The sequence below is a fragment of the Sus scrofa genome, chromosome 8, assembly GCF_000003025.6.
Source record: "Sus scrofa isolate TJ Tabasco breed Duroc chromosome 8, Sscrofa11.1, whole genome shotgun sequence".
NCBI lineage: Eukaryota > Metazoa > Chordata > Mammalia > Artiodactyla > Suidae > Sus > Sus scrofa.
Window position 1 is genome coordinate 128,372,798 of NC_010450.4, and position 20,381 is coordinate 128,393,178.

The 20,381-nt window shown below is 37.1% G+C and overlaps 1 protein-coding gene across 10 annotated transcripts in view; it reads right to left on the reverse strand.

Moving 5' to 3' along the window:
• The window catches only part of CCSER1 (coiled-coil serine rich protein 1), a 1,224,168-nt gene that overhangs the window by 643,632 nt on the left and 560,155 nt on the right, over positions 1-20,381 (reverse strand). For 9 of the 10 annotated variants that reach the window (XM_021100741.1, XM_021100737.1, XM_021100740.1 and 6 more), the window contains one exon: positions 13,854-13,937. In XM_021100741.1, the coding sequence (XP_020956400.1) occupies positions 13,854-13,937 (84 nt within the window). Of the gene's footprint in view, positions 1-12,135; positions 13,629-13,853; positions 13,938-20,381 lie in introns of those variants that run through there. The other variant, XM_021100745.1, reaches the window with a different exon arrangement.

Here is a 20,381-nt window from a genome sequence, read left to right on the forward strand (position 1 = left end):
GGCTTCATGTAATGAGGCTGCCACTGAATTCTTGCTGAGAAGTAAACTGGGAAGGGAGAGACTGCATAACAGTTTAACAGTTGGGGTTTTTTCAGAGGATGTATGAAGAAAGTCTCAAGAGAAGATGTTATCCTGAGTAACTTTCTGACACCACCTTCTCCCAAGTTGACATTTACTTCTGAGCCGATGCAGAGGCTACGGCAAGAAGACAGAGCTTGCGGAGACATATATGGAAGAGTTCAGATTGTAATGAGTGTTGGGAGAAGAGAGCAGGCTCAGGAATCTGTTATCCTCTGGCATTCACTGGAGCCAGTGAGACTAGCAGCCAACATGCCCAGGTAATGATGAGAAATCAAAGGTTCTGGAAAGAATAGCGCTGATGGAAAATATCCAGCCTTGCAAGAAGGGTGACACTTTCTTGATTTCTTACCCTAGGAGCATCTGCAGAGTATTTTTGGCTGGAAAAACTGCAGAACAGCAACCCAGATTGGCTAGCAATGTTCTAAAATTTGTAACTGAGGAGATCTGAGAGTGTCCCAGAGGGAAACCAATGACGAATATCCTTCCAATTTGCTGTCCACCAGTCAGCAGAAGCAGATTCTATTAAGAATTTGAACACGTGTGGATTAAATTTTTTGAATATTTCACCTTAGTACTGAAGATAAATAGAGAAATAAGTAAAAGAAAACAACAGCAGGTCTTAAGAGGACCCAAGACCCTAGAAAGGAAGAATAAGCAAAATAGGAAGAACAGGCCACTTCAAGTGCAACAGAAATGCTATTATGATACAAACACAAGTGAACCACAGAAGACTAATATATAATCACATATAATTCAAATATTTTAATTTGAATATTTACTAGATTATATCGTTGTTGACAATTAGTGGATTAGAATATTAAAAGAAGAAATCTCAGCTAAAGACAGAACCGTTCAATACTAAGAGAGAAAAAAGCTAAGTCTTGAACAGATCTATGACACCAAATATGCAAATTAGTTTTGGAAGGAAAAAAGTCTGTAACTTGAAAGAAGACTTGAACGAGTTGTGTAAGATTATTGAATACCAGTCAGAAGAAAAATAGTGTCACTACCTAAGTACACCATAGAAAAATGTCATATGTAGTACCTGAATTTAAAAATACGAAATATTATTTAAAAAATAAAAACGTCCAAGGCCCCAAAATACTATGGTTAGACATATTATCTGTCTCATCTCAGGCTGCCGTAATAGAACAACATAGACTAGGTGGCTTAAAAAGCACAAATTAATTTTCTCAAAGTTCCAGAGGCTGAAAGTCCAAGATCAGGGCATTAGCATGGTCAAGTTCTAGGAAGAAGTCTCTTTCTGGCTTCCAGACAGCTGACTTCTTGCTGTTTGCTCATAGGGCCTTTCCTCAGAGGCTAAGTTCTCTTTCCTCCTTACAAGGTCAGTAATCCTACTGAATTAGGACTCTACCCTAGTGATGCCACTTAACTCCACTTACCTCCTCAAAGGTAACTCCAAATACAGTCACACTAGGGGAATCTGGTGGGGAAGGGGGAACAATTCAATCCATAGCAGTATGCTCCATCTTTCAAGGTGAAGAGATATTCAATGGTTTAGGGACTCTATCTTTAACATCCGATGTATCATTAATTTCCCCTTAATACTTGGGAAAGGATTCTAACCGAGCCATAAATGAATCAGAAAAGACCATAAAATGGAGAAAGACGAAGAGGTATGCACACAGTGATGTGTAACGATAAATCTTACACTATACATAAGTAAATCTAATATTGACGGTATTTTTAGGGATTTTCAATTATAAGTCACAAATAATTCTTTTGAAAGGCAGTTTCTAAAGAAAACAAAACTAAAAGAACTAAAAATCACTCAATCTTCAACAAGCTCAGTGAAATTTATTTAAGTTTTTAGGGGAGAGAAGAGAGGAAAGTAAAATGTTTTAAAGATCTCATTTGGATTTCCTACTAAGGCGAACAAAACCGACTAGGAACCATTAGGTTGCCAGTTCAATCCCCAGCCCCACTCAGTGAGTTAAGGATCTGGGAGTTGTCCTGAGCTGTGGTGTAGGTCACAGATGCAGCTCGGATCCCATGTTGCACTGTGGCTGTGGTGTAGGCCGGCAGCTACAGCTCCCATTAGATCCCTAGCCTGGGAACCTCCAAATGCTGCGGGTGCGGCCCTAGAAAAAGATTAAAACAAAACAAAACAAACAAACAAAAAAACCCAAAACTTATTAACTTTAATAACCACTCTCCCATCAAATAAGAATTTTAAACATTATTTGGTTTATTCTTTCTTTTTTCCTTTTTGGTCTTTTATTTGTCTTTATAGGGCCGCACCCATGGCATATGGAGGTTCCTAGGCTAGGGGTCTAATCCGAGCTGTTTCCGCCAGCCTATGCCAAAGCCACAGCAATGTCAGATCCGAGCTGCAACTGTGACCTACACCACAGCTCAGAGCAATGCCAAATCCTTAACCCACTGAGCGAGGCCAGGGATCAAACCCGCAACCTCATGATTCCTAGTTGGATTTGTTTCCGCTGCGCCACGATGGGAACTCCAGTTTATTCTAATTTCTGCAGATACATTTTATAAGACCAATAAAGCTATAGGTACCAAAATTAAAAAAAAAAAACAAAAAAAAAACTACCTACATAGCCCATGTCACATAGATATAGTGAGCCTGTTCCCTTCACACTGCCTTAGAGCAGTGCAGGAGATTCTGTTCCACTATGAAGCAGTTGAGGGTAAATATCCCATGGATGAACTAGTTCCTACCTGATTATCTTACCAAAACCTCCTGCCCCCAAAGAGCATCCTCTTCTCCAATTATATACTCTGCCACATACACAACCCCAGGAAATTCCGATGTTCTAATATTTAACATCCCCTAAGACATCTTAAAATGTACAAAGGATTAACTGTTTTAAACACAATCAGTAAATCTTGCTGATATAATTGATGCATACAAATTTCAAGGATAATTCCAAACATTTTCAAACATTATCCTCAAGCGTCCTAACCACTTGTTTTCTTTTAAAAAAAAGAGTAGAAAGGAATAAACGTAAAGTTTGACTACAAAACACATTCATGTTAGAAATTCAGTTAATATAGATCATCTGCTCAAATATCAATATATGATATCCAAAATCAAAATCTTGAATTTCTAACTTTAGTTGTGATTTTTAAAGTCTCCCTACCCAGCCCAAGTTAAGCCAAGGAAATAATCTGAAATCATAGAGAAAAGTATGATGTTTGAAATGCCCGTTTAAAGTTTAAAAAAGAAATAATTGTCCCAAATTTTACTTGCTAATATTAAAGGGGCATGAACATTAACAATATGTGCTGTGGACCAAACGGTGTTGCTCTCAAATTCATTCAATGATGTCCTAACACCCAATGTGATGGTGTTTGGAGATGAGGGTCTTTGGGAGATGCTTCAGTTTAGATGAGACCATGAGAGCAGGATCCTCATGATGGAATTAGTACACTTTAAAGAAAAAAGAGAACTTGTACCCTCTTTCTTCTTCTCCTTATCTCTGTGCACATGGGCTCATCAAAAACCATGTGAGCACACCACTAGAAGCAGCCATCTGTAAGCCAGAAAGAGCTCTCACGAGAACCCAACCATGCCGGCACCCTCATCTTGGACTTCTAGCCTCCAAGACCATGAGAAAATAAATTCTTGTTGTTTACGCTACCCAGTCTACAGTATTTTGTTATGGAAGCCCCAGTGGCCTAAAACAGCATTCGAATAGCTATTTGTGTAATAGTCAAGAAAGTCCCCAGCTTTCTGCAGAACTTATTACTAAGTGCCAACAAAGAGATATTGAGCCACTTACATACAGTTTCACTGGGGACTATAGTTTACTGTAATATCTCTAAGAGCAATGGGTTTTCACTTGGGGGCAGTTTTGCCCCCAAGGACATTTGGCACTTCCGAAATCTAGAAGAAGAGGCCAGGGATGCTGCTAGACATTCTACACTGCAGGGGACTCTACTTACAAAAGAATCATCTGACCCAAATGTCAACAGTGCTGTTGAGGAACCCTGCTCTAAAAAGATCGGTGAACAGGAGCTCCTGTCTTGGCTCAGTTGTTCATTAACCTGACTAGTATCCATGAGGATGCTGGCCTCGCTCAGTGGGTTCTGGTATTACCATTAGGTGTGGTATAGGTCACAGAGGTGGCTCAGATCTGACATTGCTATGGCTGTGGTATAGGCCAGCAGCTATAGCTCCCATTTGATCCCTAGCCTAGGAACCTCCATACGCCACTGAGGAGCCCCCACCCCCCCAAAAAAAAATCAATAACCAACATCTTGCCTTTAAAACCATCTTGCTTGGAATAATGAGACCATCATGGTTAAGTGAGACTTTTTTTGTCTCTCCATTTTCATCTACAGTCAGTAAAATACCGAGAACTCAGAAGGTCCCTTTCTGCCCAACACAACAAGAGGCCAGATAATTCCACACATCAATACATTTAAAGGCAGGTGGACTGGAACACAGAGGTGGTGGGACCTAGGAAACAGTGGAGGTGGTGCCTGTGAACAAAGCTCCCAGCCATGGTAGCTGAGCCTGTAGCACCAGAGAACCAACAGCAGCAGGAAAAGTACCACTCAGGATTCCTTCTTCCTGACTGCAGTGGCACTCATGGTCATAAGTAACTAGGCAGTAGCAGCAACAGCAGGACTGGGACCTCATCCCTTTAGCCATAGAAGTATCCACAACCCTGGCCTCCTGCCCCTCTTTCCACAGCAGCAGAACCCTTGAGCCCAATAATAGTAGGTATGACGGAGGTGCCCATGTGATCCAGGCTCTTATAGCCACACACTTCTGTCCCATGAGAAATCAAGGCCTATGATTCAGACAAAACAGAAGAGGCCCCCATCCCGGGGTCCCAGATAATGGCACCAGCAACACTGACAGGAGCAAAGCACCAGTGATCCCAGAGGTGCAAACAATGACACCTCTGACAGGTGGAGGGTGGTAACTACCCACTCTCATAGATAACCAAAGGCAGCTCATGTAGCAGAAACAAAAACCAACTTGGGCTAAAGTGCCACTTACTGGAAGAGAAAGGCTTCTAATTTCTAACCTGTTAAATCATTAGAATCAAGTGGGGGTGGGAGGTGGAAAGCATCTTTACCGAACAAATGTGTCTGCTACTACAGAGGTGCTAGCCAGCAACAACACAAGCACCAGGAATCACAGTAACATTGTACCACAAAATGAAAGTGACAGTTCTCTTGCACTCAAACTCAGAGTCATGGAATGCTGCAATCTAACTGAACGAAGTAAAAAAAACAAAGAAAAAAAAAAACTTTTAGGAGGAAACTACTTTTATAGTTTGAGCTATAAAAAATGAGCTATAAAAAAATTCAGAAAGGCAGTTCAACAAGGTCAAAAATAAATAAATGAGCAGAAGGAATGATTTACCAAAGAGAATGAAACCAAAAAAATAACCAAAAAACTCTGGAGCTGAAGAACATGTTAGAAAGCATTGGTAATGTGGCAGGCCATGTGGAAGAGAGAATTAACAAGCTCAAAGACAGACATTTAGAAATAATACAAGTAGAAGAGAAACGATTATGGTATTTTTTAAAATAAGGAAATTATATGAGAGCTGACTCTATTAGGAAGGGAAAGTATTAGGATAATAAGGATCACAGAAGGAAAGAGAATTGAGAGTTTAAAGAAGTAATGGCTGAGAATTTCCCAAACTTGGAGAAGGAACCAGATATACAAGCCCATGAAGCTAAGCGATCACTTAATTGCCTCAGAGCAAAAAACCTTCTCCAAGCCTTATATTGTCAGAAGTCAATGACAAAGAATTTTAGGTAGTCAGGAAAGAGATAAAGTAATTTCCTGACAAAGGAACACACATTAGGCTACCATTACACTTACCAGCAGAAAGTCTACAGGCCAGGAGGGAGTAGAATAACATATTCAAAATATTCAAAGATAAAAATTTTCAGCCAATAATGCTCTACCCAGCAAAGTTATCATTCAGATATGAAAGAGAATCAAAGACCTTCCCAAACAAAAGCGGAGGCAGTTCATCACCACCAGACCTGCCTTATATAAGAACTCTTACAAGGAGCTCTTAGATTAGAAACAAAAAGGCAAAAGTACACCAAACTTTGAGTGATAGACATAATCAGAAAACTGAAACATTATGAGGTTTTTAAACACTTATAACAAAAGGAAAAAAGGAAAAAAATATACCTAACATTTGGTAACAAACTCACAACATAAAAAATGCTAATTTGAGACAACAAAAAAACACAAAAGGGATGAGGAAAAGGATGGAACCCATATAGTCCAGTGAAAATAAGGTGCTATCAAGAGAAAAGGACTATTTCATCTCAGACTTTTTATACAAACATCATGGTAACTACAAAACATAAACCTAGAACAGAGACATGAAGCAAAAGAGGAAACTGAAAAATCATAGAAAAACATTAAACTAAAATGTTAGACAGAAACACATTTAAAAAAAGGAGATATAGAGCAACCAGAAAACAAAAGATTAAATGGCAGTACTAAGTCCTCAACAATCACCCTAAATGTAAATGGGTTGGACTCATCAAAAGAAAATGTGGGTAGAGATAAAAAGTAAGACCCAACTATATGATGCCTCCAGGAGCCTCAGCTCAAAGACATACACTGAAAGTGAAGGGATTCAAGAGGATAGGTTAAAGCAAATGGCAGCCAAAAGAAGGCAGGTATAGCCATGCTCAGACACAGTAGACTTTAGGCCAAAAAAAGTAATGAGACAAAGATGGACAATACATAATGATAAAGGGGGAAATTCATCAAAAAGAAATAACAGTAATATATATATACATGCATTCAACTTATGAGCAACAAAATATATCGAACAACTATAAAGAGACCTAAAGGGAGACATTACTGGCCACACAGTAACAGGAGGGGACTTTAACACCTTACTCACAGCAAAGGATAGATCATCCAGACAAAGTCAACAAGGACACAGTCGTCTTCGAGGAGACATTAGACATTAAAACTCCCTCAGTTTTTGTCTGAATTGGATTTGCTGGATTTGTACAGAACATTTCATCCAAATACAGCAGAATACACATTCTTCAAGGCACATGGATTTTCTCAAGGAACAGTCATATGTTGAAACAGAAGTTGACAAATTTAAGAATCTTGAAATCATATCAAAAACCTTTTCCAATCATAATGGTGTGAAATGAACAATTGACTACAGGGAGTTCTCACTGTGGCTCAGTGGAAATGAACCTGACTAGTGTCCATGAGGATGTGGGTTTGATCCCTGGCCCCATGCAGTGGGTTAAGGATCTGGCATCGTTGTGAGCTGTGGTGTGGGTCGCAGATGTGGCTCAGATCCCACACTGCTGTGGCTGTGGCATAGGCCTATAGCTGCAGCTCTGATTCAGACCCTAGCTTGGGAACTTCCATATGCTCTGGGTGCAGCCGCTAAAAACAAAAACAAAAAAATCGACTATAGGAAGAAATCTAGAAAAGTCACAAATATGTGAAGACTGATCAACATGCTACAAAACAACCACTGGTTCAAAGAAGACGTCTAAACAGAAGTCACTAAATATCTGAAGACAGGGAGTTCCCGTCGTGGCGCAGTGGTTGATGAATCCAACTAGGAACCATGGGGTTTCGGGTTCGGTCCCTGCCCTTGCTCAGTGGGTTAACGATCCGGCGTTGCCCTGAGCTGTGGTGTAGGTTGCAGACGCGGCTCGGATTGCGTGTTGCTGTGGCTCTGGCGCAGGCCGGCGGCTACAGCTCGGATTCGACCCCTAGCCTGGGAACCTCCATGTGCCGCAGGAGCGGCCCAAGAAATAGCAAAAAAATAAATAAATAAATAAATAAATATCTGAAGACAACTGAAAACAAAAGCATTGCAAAATCTATGCAATAAGACAAAAGTGGCACTAAGAGGTAAGTTTATAACACAGGCCTACCTCAAGAAACAGGAAAAATCTCAAACAATCTAAACTTATACCTAAAGAAGCTAGAAATCTAAGAACAAATGAAACCCTAAAATTATCAGAAGAAATAAAGATCAGAGTGAAAATAAATGAAATAGAGAAAAAGACAATATAAAAGATTCAACTAGGAGCTAGCTCTTTGAAAAACCAAAATTTAAAACCTTTAGCTAGACTCAGTAAGAAAAAAAAGATAAGGTGCTGACAAATAAGGACTCGGAAACAAGAGGAGAAATGACAACAGATAACACACAAATACAAAGCACAACCTAGAATAAACGGCGACATTCTTAGAACAACATACCAGGACTGAATCATGAAGAAATGGATTTGAAGAGACAGATCACTCATAAACAAATTGAAATAGTAATCAAAAAGCTCCAAAAAAACAAAAGCCCAGGACCATAGAACTTCACAGCTGAATTCTACCCAACATTCAAAGATTCAGTACTCATCCTTCTCAATATCTTCTAAAAAATTGAAGAGGAAGGAATGCTTCAGAACGCATTTTGCCAAATGATATTAAAACCAGACAAACAGGAGTTCCCATCGTGGCGCAGTGGTTAACAAATCCGACTAGGAACCATGAGGTTGCGGGTTCGGTCCCTGCCCTTGCTCAGTGGGTTAACGATCCGGCATTGCCGTGAGCTGTGGTGTAGGTTGCAGACGTGGCTCGGATCCCGCGTTGCTGTGGCTCTGGCATAGGCCGGTGGCTACAGCTCCAATTCAACCCCTAGCCTGGGAACCTCCATATGCCGCGGGAGTGGCCCAAGAAATAGCAACAACAACAACAACAACAAAAAAAAAAAAAAAAAAAAAAAAAACAGACAAACATAAAAATTATAGGCCAATAGCTTCTGTAATCCTGTGCCACAGATGCAAAAAGTCTCAACAAAATATTAGTGAACCAAATACAATAATACATCAGAAAGATCATATACCAGGATCAATGATCAAGTGAGATTTACTCCAGTGATGTAGTTCAATATCCACCAAAAAGAAAAAAAAAAAAGCCAGCTAATGTGATATACTACATTAAACAAACTGAAGGATGGAGGCCATATCATCTCAATAGATGGAGAAAAAGCATTCACATGATTCAATACACAGTTAACAAAACTCTTAATAAAGTGGTTATAGAAGGAACATGCTTTGAAATATTTAAAGCCATATTTGCCAAACACACACACAGCTAACATATTCAACAGTGAAAAAATGAACACTATCTTTCTAAAATCAGAAAAATAAAAGAGGCCTCTTCACCACTCCTATTCAACACAGTATTGAATCTAGCCAAGGCAGTTAAACAGGAAAGATAAAACACATCCAAATTAGAAAGGAAGCAGAACTGTCATTATCTGTGAGTAACAGGGTTTTATAAATAGAAAACCCTGAAGACTCTACCAAAAAAAATTAGGAATAATAAATACGGTAAGGCTGCAGGGTTCAAAAACATGTGAAAACCTATTATATTTCTGAATGCTAACAATGAGCCAGCAGAAAGAAAATAATCCCACTTAAAATCACTAAAGAATAATATACCTTAAAATAAATATAACCAAGGAGGTTAAAAGGCAAAAATTGAAGACGCAAATGCAAAGACATCCTATGTTTATGGATTGAAAGATTTAACATCATTAAGATGTCCGTATAATCTAACAAAATGTTCAGATTCAATTCAATCCCCATCAAAATCCCAAGGACATTTCACACAAATAGAATAAATTGAACAAAATTCCTAAAATTTATGTGGAACCAAGAAAGCCTAAGAGCAAAAGCCAAAAGGCAAAGTCATCCTGAGACTAAAAAACAAAGCAAGTATGACACTCTGATTTCCAACTACTGCAAAGCCACAGCAATGAAAACAGTATCATACGGTCAGAAAAGACAGATACAAAGACCAATGGAATGGAATTCTAAGCCAAGAAATAAACCTACCTGTACATGGACACAGTTTATGACAAGGAGCAAAAAAACATATGATGCAGAAAGGACAGTCTCTTCAATAAATAGTATTAGGAAAAATGAACAGCCAAAAATGAACAAAAAACAAAAAATGAAACTACACCACTATCTCAAACCATATGCACAAATTGACTCACAATGGATTAAAGACTTGGATGTTAAGACTTGAAACCATACAACTCCTAGAAGAAAACATATGCAAAACAGTTTCTGACATTGTCTTAGCAGTATCTTTCTAGCTATTATCTCCTCAGGCAAAGGTAAGGAAAAGAAAAATTATCAAATGGGGCTTCATCAAAATAAAAAGCTCCTGCACAGCAAAGGGAACCATCATCAAAATAAAAGACAACCTATTGAATAGGTAAAGATATTTACAAATTGTATATGACAAGGGGGTAATATCCAAAATATATAAAGAACACATACAACTTAATACCAAAAAACAACCCAAATAAAAAGTGGATAGAGAAGCTGAATATACAGGTTTCCAAATAAGACATACAGATGGTCATCAGGCCCATGAATAGATATTCAATATCACTCTTAGAGAAATGTAAATCAAAACCACGCGATATTACCTCATGCCTATGAAAATGGCTATTATCAAAAACACACAAAGTAACAAGAGTTGGCCAGGATGTGCAGTAAAGGGAATACTCCTATATCACTGGTGGTCATGTAAATTGGTGTATCCACTATGGAAAATAATATGGATAGTCCTCAAAAAATGAATAGAGCTACCATTTAGTCCAACTATCGCACTCCCGGGTATTTATCCAAAGAATATGAAAACACTAATTTGAAAAGCTAAATTTACCCACATGTTCACTGAAGAATTATTCACAATAGCCAAGATATAGAAACAGTGTGCACATCAGTGAACAAATGAATCAAGTAGGTATGGTATACATACGCCATAGAATACTAGTGAACCATTAAAAAGATGCAATCTTGCCATTTTCAGTAGTATGGATGAGTCCTGAAGGTATTATGCTAAGTGAAAAGAGTCAGAAGGAGAAAACAAACATCATATGATGTCACTCATGTGGAATATAAAAAATACAAAATAAATGAAAAACAAAACAAAAACAGATACAGAGAACGGTTACCAGAGAGAAAAAAACAGTGGGGGAGGGCAAAATGGCTAAAGGGTATCAACTGTACGGCGACAAATGGAAATGAAATTTTTGCTGGTGAGCATGGCGTAGGGTATGCAAAAGTAGAAATGTAATGTTATCCACATGAAATGTATAAAGTCTATGTACCAGTGTTACCTCAAACAAAATAAGCCAAAAACTAAAACTCAAACATTTCTTTTGCTCCAAACTCACACCTCTCCTAACTTTTTAAAACTAAAAATATCAGGTGAGACTCAGTAAACAAGTAATATTTTAAGAACTTCGTAAGCTGCATATAATTCTTTATTCATATCATTTCATCTAAATTTGATTTATTGAATGCACAGAAGTAAGCTTATGATTAATAGAAGTGGTTAAGAAATGAAAGACCCATGATAAATAAAACTAAATTATTACAGAAGGAAGACTCTGTTATTAAAAAAAAACTACAGGACATTGGTTTGAAAATTTTAGAACATTTTAGGAATTTAGGTAGGTATGAAGTATACATGTTAAGTTTAATGTCCATTTTGTCAAAATGTCACAAGGTATTATCAGAATCAGAACTACTAGGACCTAGTTTTCAGTGGATCCAAGTGGCTTAAATTGTTTTTATGTCATTGCCACCTTTCCTCCATACTTCTAATCCAGTTTTAAAGATGACTTTTTCTTTTCAACATTTCTTCTTCCTTAAATTAAGTCACCTATACACTTCCTTTGTAGGTACAGTCTAATGAAAGAAACTATTTCCAAAAGTTCCCATTTCCTTTGTTGAACTATTCAACATGACTACACAAACTACATAGCACAAAAATTAAAATGGTACTTTGAGGAGTTCCCGTCGTGGCGCAGTGGTTAACGAATCCGACTAGGAACCATGAGGTTGTGGGTTTGATCCCTGCCCTTGCTCAGTGGGTTAACGATCGGGCATTGCCGTGAGCTGTGGTGTAGGTTGCAGATGCGGCTCGGATCTTGTGTTGCTGTGGCTCTGGTGTAGGCCGGTGGCTACAGTTCCGATTGGACCCCTAGCCTGGGAACCTCCATATGCCGCAGGTGCGGCCCAAAAAATGTCAAAAAGACAAAAAAATTAAAATGGCACTTTGATTGTTAGTTGGGAAATTTTAGAGGCTAAGAAATCAATTTGGGTAATTTTAAGTTAAAAACAAAAAACTTTCCACTTGATTTTACTAAATCAGCCAACAGAGGACTTTTTTGGAGGGATAGGTACAAAATTACCTTAATTATAGCTATGTAATATTGCCTCTAAAAATCATCATTTTCTTTCTCATTTCATTTGACAAATGAAGGTCTAATTTCTTATATATGCTAAGTTTTGAATCTGATCATATCTAATGTTATGGGGAAAATGAACACTTCCGAGCTAATTACCCAAAATAAACATTCTCTGACAAAGTGAATAAATTTTCTCCTGTGTTAAAACTGATGATTCCATGCATTCATAATTAATATCGACACATGGTTTTATTCAACTAAAAATTTTATTACATAGTATCCGTCTATATGGTTATATTAGATACATAATGTTTTCTTTATGTAATAAAGTTTATATTATAAATCAGTTAATTGTTATACAGGGCTATTCCCAGTAGAGTAGGACATATTCCTTTTGTCTGTAATGCGAATACATTTTAAGTACTAGTTTACAGATTTTTCTAAAGTGACAATAATATGCTCATGGGATGAATAATCGGCATCAATCCAGTCACAAAACACAGTCTAAATAAAGGTCAAGTTTCAGTAAAAATGTTGTCAGTTGTCAAGCGTCAATAGAATACGCTTTAAATTTGTTTGCTATCTCTCTAATATGTTCTCAGAAGAGTTTTCAGAAGTTTGATGGTCTATAAAATCTGTTTTGTCATTTAATTGTATTTAATAATTACACAATACATCATTGCTAATGTAGTCAAATCTGAAGTTATTGTAAAGAACATTATTGACTAGGTTTTTTTTATCTTGAGGAGTCAGAGTCTTATTGTATATGTATGCCTTTATTTTACTATTATTAGGAATTCTTGATTGTTTTTAAAAATGTCTATTGGTTTTCATTTGTTTTAGGTAGCTCATTTTTATTTATATCCATATTAACTGTATTTTATTGCTAAATGCTATTTATTTCTAGATCTATAAATTGAGAAGACATACCTAGAAAAGTAATGCACATGCTAGTCTTGTTACCTACCAAAAGTGGTTTCATGTTATAAAAATATGATTACATTTTTGTGTCACATTAAAAAAACCCTGAGAACAGAACTATACACATTTCATATTTTTGTATAATCTATGTATCTATATTAACATAAATATATAAAACATTAATTTATCTGTATTAACAAAAAGTCTCATTTGGTTAACACATTTTTGGTAGCTGGTTTTGTTAGCAAAATTTTTCAGTACTTTGCTTCATATTACATGATTGTGTCTTTAGGTATGCAGCATGGAGTGAAATCTTGCACTTTACAAAATAAAATGTGGCCTTAGTCTTCACAATTCCACAACTGAAATGTCTGATCCTAGTTCAGTAATCTGTTTCTGGAATTACGTAAAGTTCAATATATATTATAAAACATTCCTTTTCATATTGTCAAATCCTCATTAGTATAATTTATAAAATTGATAATTAATCAGATTGAATTACTTATGTTTATAAACCATGAATAACGCTAGTGTTCATAAATAAAGAAGTTGTTGTAGGGTTTATAGCAAGTAACCTTTCAAGGAAAATACACTAGTGGGCCAAATATTGTTCACACTTACCAGTTCTTCCTGTAGTTGGGAAATGAGTTCATCCTTCTCTTTCAGCTGCAGCTTCAGCATTGAGCATTCATCTTTCATTATATCCTATAAAAACATCAAAGAGATGGCATAGTAATCTTAGCCCTTTTACTTTGCTCCTGATAAGGAAAGTCAGTTTCACACAGTGGGAGATAATTGCCTATGACTAATGAAACTGAAATTTCCTCTACAGTGTAATATTTTTCATAAAATATGCTGCAAAATAAGCTCATGTATTCATCAATATTGTGCTATATATGATATATACATTTTTTTCTTATAGTATCTTCTTTTGATCTCCCCTTCTTCATTCTGTTGCCGAAGACAGAAATCAGGGATTCATCCTAAATTCTGTCCTCCGGTTCCTGTGCATACATAATCAGCAGAATAAAAATAATTATATTATAAAAGAGATACTTTACCTACTATTTGTTCCCCTGTTATAATTAAGTATTATTTCTCAAATGAATGGCCATGTTATAGGCTTTATGTATCTCTATATTTGGGCCTTATGCCTCCATGTACATTCAATCCATGACTATTACTCTATGTTAGAAACTCTCACAAATATTTAACCAAGACCTATCTACCAAGCTTCAATCCACAAATAAAACCACCTACTGAGCATGTACTCGGCATTGTCCTATAGACATTCCAACTCAAACTCCACCTCAACATCTTTTTCCTACCACAAAAATCATTTCTACTTATTTCTCCATTATCTCATTTCCTAAAATAAGCAGAAAAGCAGAAAAATACCCCATCCTCTCAGCTCATACTCACTATGAACCAAATCTGGTACCCAATTCTTTGATCTCTATTTCCAGGGTATTTCTTGGGACTCCCTCACTCCTTTTTGTTTCTTGTGGATTTATCATAGGTATCCACTGCTTATCTGACTTACTGCACTAAGTCTCTGAGTCAGTTCTATGTCTGTCACTTTCCGTATCTGCCAGAGGTATTTTCCTAAATGGGAATTAATTACATCATTTCTTAATATAACAGCTAATCACTTCTTTCAAGAAAAAAAAAAGTCAAAAGTCTTTGGCATAGCATATGGTGCCTCTCATCCTCAGCTACTTGCTTATTTCTGGAGCATCAGTTTTTCATTCCCAGCTTCATACAACCTGTTCTCATTCCTACAGAACTGAGATGCAAAAAGGTGTTTCTTACCTTTCTTTACACATGCACATCTCTGCATTAACACTGCCATCTACCCACTGCATCCCTCAATTCCCCACAATTTCTCATGATCTGGGAGGTATTTCAAACATTACTCCTTATTCCAGTAGGGAGCTTTCCCTTGTTAGCTGAGTTATGTTTCCCTTGAGGGGAGGGCATGCTCCACAGCATCTAAATCATACATCATTTCATACAATACTAACACTTCAAGTGTTTGCTTGTTTCCCAGCCTCATTAAACTAGTTTCTGCTCCCCACCCCCTAAGCAGATAGACTATTCATTAGCATATTACCAGCACCAAGCATTGTACACCTGAGATACTCAAATCCATGTCTGCCTCCCCTAAAATTACCCAATAAACAGTATAAATAGGAGAATTCTAACTTTTTCCATCCTATCTGAGCTGACAAGGAAGAAACATCTAATGGATTAGAGGAAAGAGTATCTTTTTTTTTTTTTGGTCTTTTTTTGCTATTTCTTTGGGCCGCTCCTGCGGCATATGGAGGTTCCCAGGCTAGGGGTTGAATCGGAGCTGTAGCCCCCTGCCTATGCCAGAGCCACAGCAAAGCCAGATCCGAGCCGGGTCTGCAACCTACACCACAGCTCACGGCAACGCCGGATCATTAACCCACTGATCAAGGCCAGGGATTGAACCCTCAACCTCATGGTTCCTAGTCGGATTCGTTAACCACTGCACCACGACGGGAACTCCAAGAGTATCTTTTAATTGTGGGTCTCATGGTACTAATTTCTACTTCCTCTACTCAAAGCAATATGAAACACATGATTCAAATTTACTACCATCTCCTTTCCTTTGCAGACAGGCAACTGACTGGGAGGTGCTAATTATCTCTGTTCCTTTTATTGCAAAGTAACTTATGTCTTCCCTAAATGATGGGCTTTCATGGGTAGAACTTATACTCATCATTTTAATATTTATTTTCATAGATTCTAAATATTACATGTTACAGTGTTAATGGTGAAAAAGGCTTAGCTTGCTCCACAATACAAAGAAAAACTTAGCAGACTTCAAAGGTAGGTGAGGGAAAAATCATGTCTCTAGAGACACGAGGGGCAAAATTCTTGGCGCTTCAGTGAACACTCTCTGCGGCTCTGCCCAAGTTCATTGAGCACCATATGCATCGTTCTTGTGGAGGCTGATAACATCAGACTATAAATCTGATGACAAAAACTCTACTGTATTGATACTCCTATTTCCAAAGTCTTGTCTAATACCCACTTAAGAAAAACTAGGAGTTCCCATCGTGGCGCAGTGGTTAATGAATCCGACTAGGAACCATGAGGTTGCGGGTTCGGTCCCTGCCCTTGCTCAGTGGGTTGACGATCTGGCGTTGCCCTGAGCTGTGGTGTAGGTTGCAGACGCGGCTTGGATCTCGCGTTGCTGTAGTTCTGGCGCAGGCCGGTGGTTACAGCTCCGATTCGACCCCTAGCCTGGGAACCTCCATATGCCGGGGGAGTGGCCCAAGAAACAGAAAAAAAAAAAAAAAAAAAAAAAAAAGGAAAAGAAAAACTAATTCCCGGGGAGTTCCCATTGTGGCGCAGTGGTTTATCAATCCAACTAGGAACAATGAGGTTGCGGGTTCTATCCCTGACCTTGCTCAGTGGGTTAAAGACCCGGAATTGCCGTGAGCTGTGGCGTAGGTTGCAGACACGTCTCAGATCCTGAGTTGTTGTGGCTCTGGCGTGTACCTGCGGCTACAGCTCCGATTTGACCCTTAGCCTGGGAACCTCCATATGCCACGGGAGCTGCCCTAGAAAAGACAAAAGGACAACAAAAAAAAAAAGAAAGAAAAAAGAAAAACTAACTCCCTTCATAAAATAATAATGCTATCACATTTTCTCTAGGATAAAAATACTGAAGTAGAGTTCAGGGCACAAAAGGTTACCTTTATTTACCTTTATTTCACCTTTCCTAAAGAGTAGATCCATATGAAAAGAAAAGGAGAAGAATTGGGCAGGGGAACAGAGGACTATGATTCATACCTGACAGACCCTCTGCAGCTAATGGAGAAGCTCCAGAGTCCAGACTGCCTGGGAGAGAAATCCCTTGTGCTGGGAAGAGGATTGACTCTTAATCCACTCCCTGTTCAGCCATTGGTTGGGAGCTGCCTCAAGAACTAGATCTCAGCTGCTGTCAGTTATTCATTGCCGCAAACCATCCAGAGATGAGCTGACTTCAGCTGGGAAGGTAAGGCAAGCCCTAAAGGCGTAACAGTTGGAGGCTGTCCGCTAACCACAGGACTTGCAGCTGGGTAGTGAGGCCTTTACCGAAAGTGGATCAGCCCCCATCTGTCTCCATTGTTTTTTGTCAAATAATTATCAACAATATTTTGTATATTAATTATTTTTTGTTGATTAATTTTAAATGAAGATTTACCTATATCACAGCAAATAGGGACTATGAAGAAAGTTGATTTTCCAAAAACAGGCCCAATTTACACAATTCTCTGATTTCCTGGGAAGCTTTTTCAAGAAATCCCTAATCTCACAGCTTTAAATCAGGTAGGTGCTAATATATCATTTTCACTTATTGATGGAATCACACATTTTAAGAATTTATCAGATGTCATCAAAAGCCAATTTGTGAAAGCCTTCTCTATGAATGACTTTGGAGATAAATCCTAGTTACCTAGAATATTATTTTCAGTCGTTATGTGTACATGTGGCAAAATTCATAGAAGTTTCTGTAACACACAATGAAAACTCGAACAACACTTACTCTCAAGTGAAAACTACTCTCAGGTGAATCAATAGTCCCTCAATTTTCCCATTATATTTGCAAAATTCTAGGATATATTTGATAGGATAATCTATTGAGTTAGTTAGAAATCCTTTTAATATTTAGAATTCACTGGATTTTAACATTCTCAGCTTTTAAAATCAGCTTATTCCACTTACCTCTAAACTAATGTAACCAGTTTAATTTTGTGCTTATTTAAATGCATATTATTTATGAAAATATATAATTGAATCATTATGGCATCCCCTGCTTCTCATTCAAGTAGATTTAATTTTATAACTAAAATTCAATTCTATATTTCCTAATTGAATACCTTTTCATAAATATGGAACTCATGGCATGGTAGATTAAAGCTGCCTACAAATCCTTTGCTGCTATTCCTGCCCTCTTCTTGGGTCTGGGCTGGTCTTATGGCTGTGCCTGACCAGGGAAATGAATGGAAGTAATTCTATGTGACTTTCAGAGCTAAATTGGAAAAGACCTTTCAGCTTCTAAGATTGGTCTCTTAGAATGCTCCTCTCAGGTTCGTCCCTTGCAGAAAGAACAAATCAGTCATGCTGACAAGTACAAATGACATTATACTTCCACTGAGAGCTTCCTAAGGACACCCACCATCAACAGTTGGCCATGAGAGTAAGCCATCTTGCGTAGCTTTGCTGAGTAGAGTCTTTAGTCTTAATTTTTTAAAGTGAATATTTTGTGATTTAATTTATAATTTTGTGATTTAAGTTATATTTAGTGTAACTTTCAAATAGCTCATTTCATGCATAAAAGGAATATTGATTTATTCCTTTTTATATAACCTACTAGAGAATCAGAAATACAGATATAAAAATTCCTTAAAAAATATCTTATTCTACTACTTTTATTTTCTAAATCTGGAAAACTAGAGCCAGACACATGAATATTTGGGAAATTTGTCCCAAATTCAATTAGCTGACTCCCAAATTCAATTAAACTCATATAGCCTATAATTTATTTTTACCTGAATTAGAATTGCCTCATTGTTTAAAAGTTGTATGAACAGAAATCAAATGCAAAAAAATTAAAGGCAAGTGGAGTCTGTAAATCACCTTGAAAATGATCTTCTGCTGCAATTAGGAATGTATATTAAAGAATCAAATAATTTCCAAATCACAAACTGCCACATAATTCTTCAGGTAAAATTATGGACATAAATCTTGGCAACTAGTCACAAAAACATGTCAAAACTGGTATTGAATTATCATGACTCTCTATTTATAGACTTTTGGTTCTCTCTCTAGAGGGTTTTATGAATTACGAGCTGTTACCTCATTCTTGTAAATGAGAAGGTCAAGAGATTAAAAAAGAAAGGAAACAGACAATTCTACCAAAGTAAACAAGGACAGACTGTTATGAACAAGTGAGAAAAAAAAAAAAAAAGGAGAAGAAATAGGAATATAGTAGAAGAGAACAACAGGGCAGAGATTAGAAAACTGAGTATATAATATTGACAGTGTATTTTGCAGCTCTACTTAAACAACTGACCTCATGTAATTCTAATGTTAACTTGGCTTTGAAGTAGCAAGCTATCTGCCACACCTGAGTAGCTAGTGAAATGAATCAGTGCAGGCATATAGTCATCTAAACAGAACCATAAGAGGACCTGCGATTCAAACAATGAAAACAAAGTCAATGAAAACACCACTCTAAATTCTTTATTGTTTCAAATATTTAAAAAATATTTTATAAATTATTTCAGTATTAATAATTTCTACATGATGCTATATAATTTTTTACAAACATGCCATTGAAAAAATATTCAAGATTTGATTTTATAAAGTCACTGACTGACCTAAGAGACGAACTAACATCCCACTGATTACTATAATAGAGTGATTTTTCTAAATATTTTCCATAGAAATATAAACATTTAAAAAGGCATCGTAGGTGTTCAGAATCTGTTCAAAGTATCTTAGAAATGTATTCTAAACATATACATCAAATCAGTAAATAGCATTATCCCTTGACACAGTGATATACTGGCTATGATTTTTCAAGCAATTAAAGAAGAGAAGGAGTATCAGCATAATAGTTTCATTTGCAAGGTATTACTCTTAGGAAATCTTAAAACTTCTTGCTGATCCCCATTACTCAAGAAAATGACAGTGATACCTTATATTTTTATAAGGGCTTATAATTTATAAAACGTTTCTAGGCATAACATTTCTTTTTGCTGTTCAAATCTCTTTTGACCAGTTATTTAAACACATGGTACATTTCTGGGATAAGGAGGGGTTTATATGTAGAAATGAAGCAGAGAAGACAATTCTAGCAAAGGTCATATTAAAGGAAACCATTAACAATAATATCAAGACCACTAAGTTGTGTTCATTAGCCTCTCAACAAAATCCATAGTATTTTAATAATTTTTGGGTAGAGTTAAAAACGTTAGCCTCCACTGAGAAATTTGCTCAGATGTTAAAATAGTTCCATGAGACAATGGCCTTGCTTTTTCCAAATTGTTAGAGTCCACTTAAATTCACCTTCTTGTATCAATAAAAAAATACTGGGGTGCATAATTCTTCACAGTAAGTGGGCAGGGC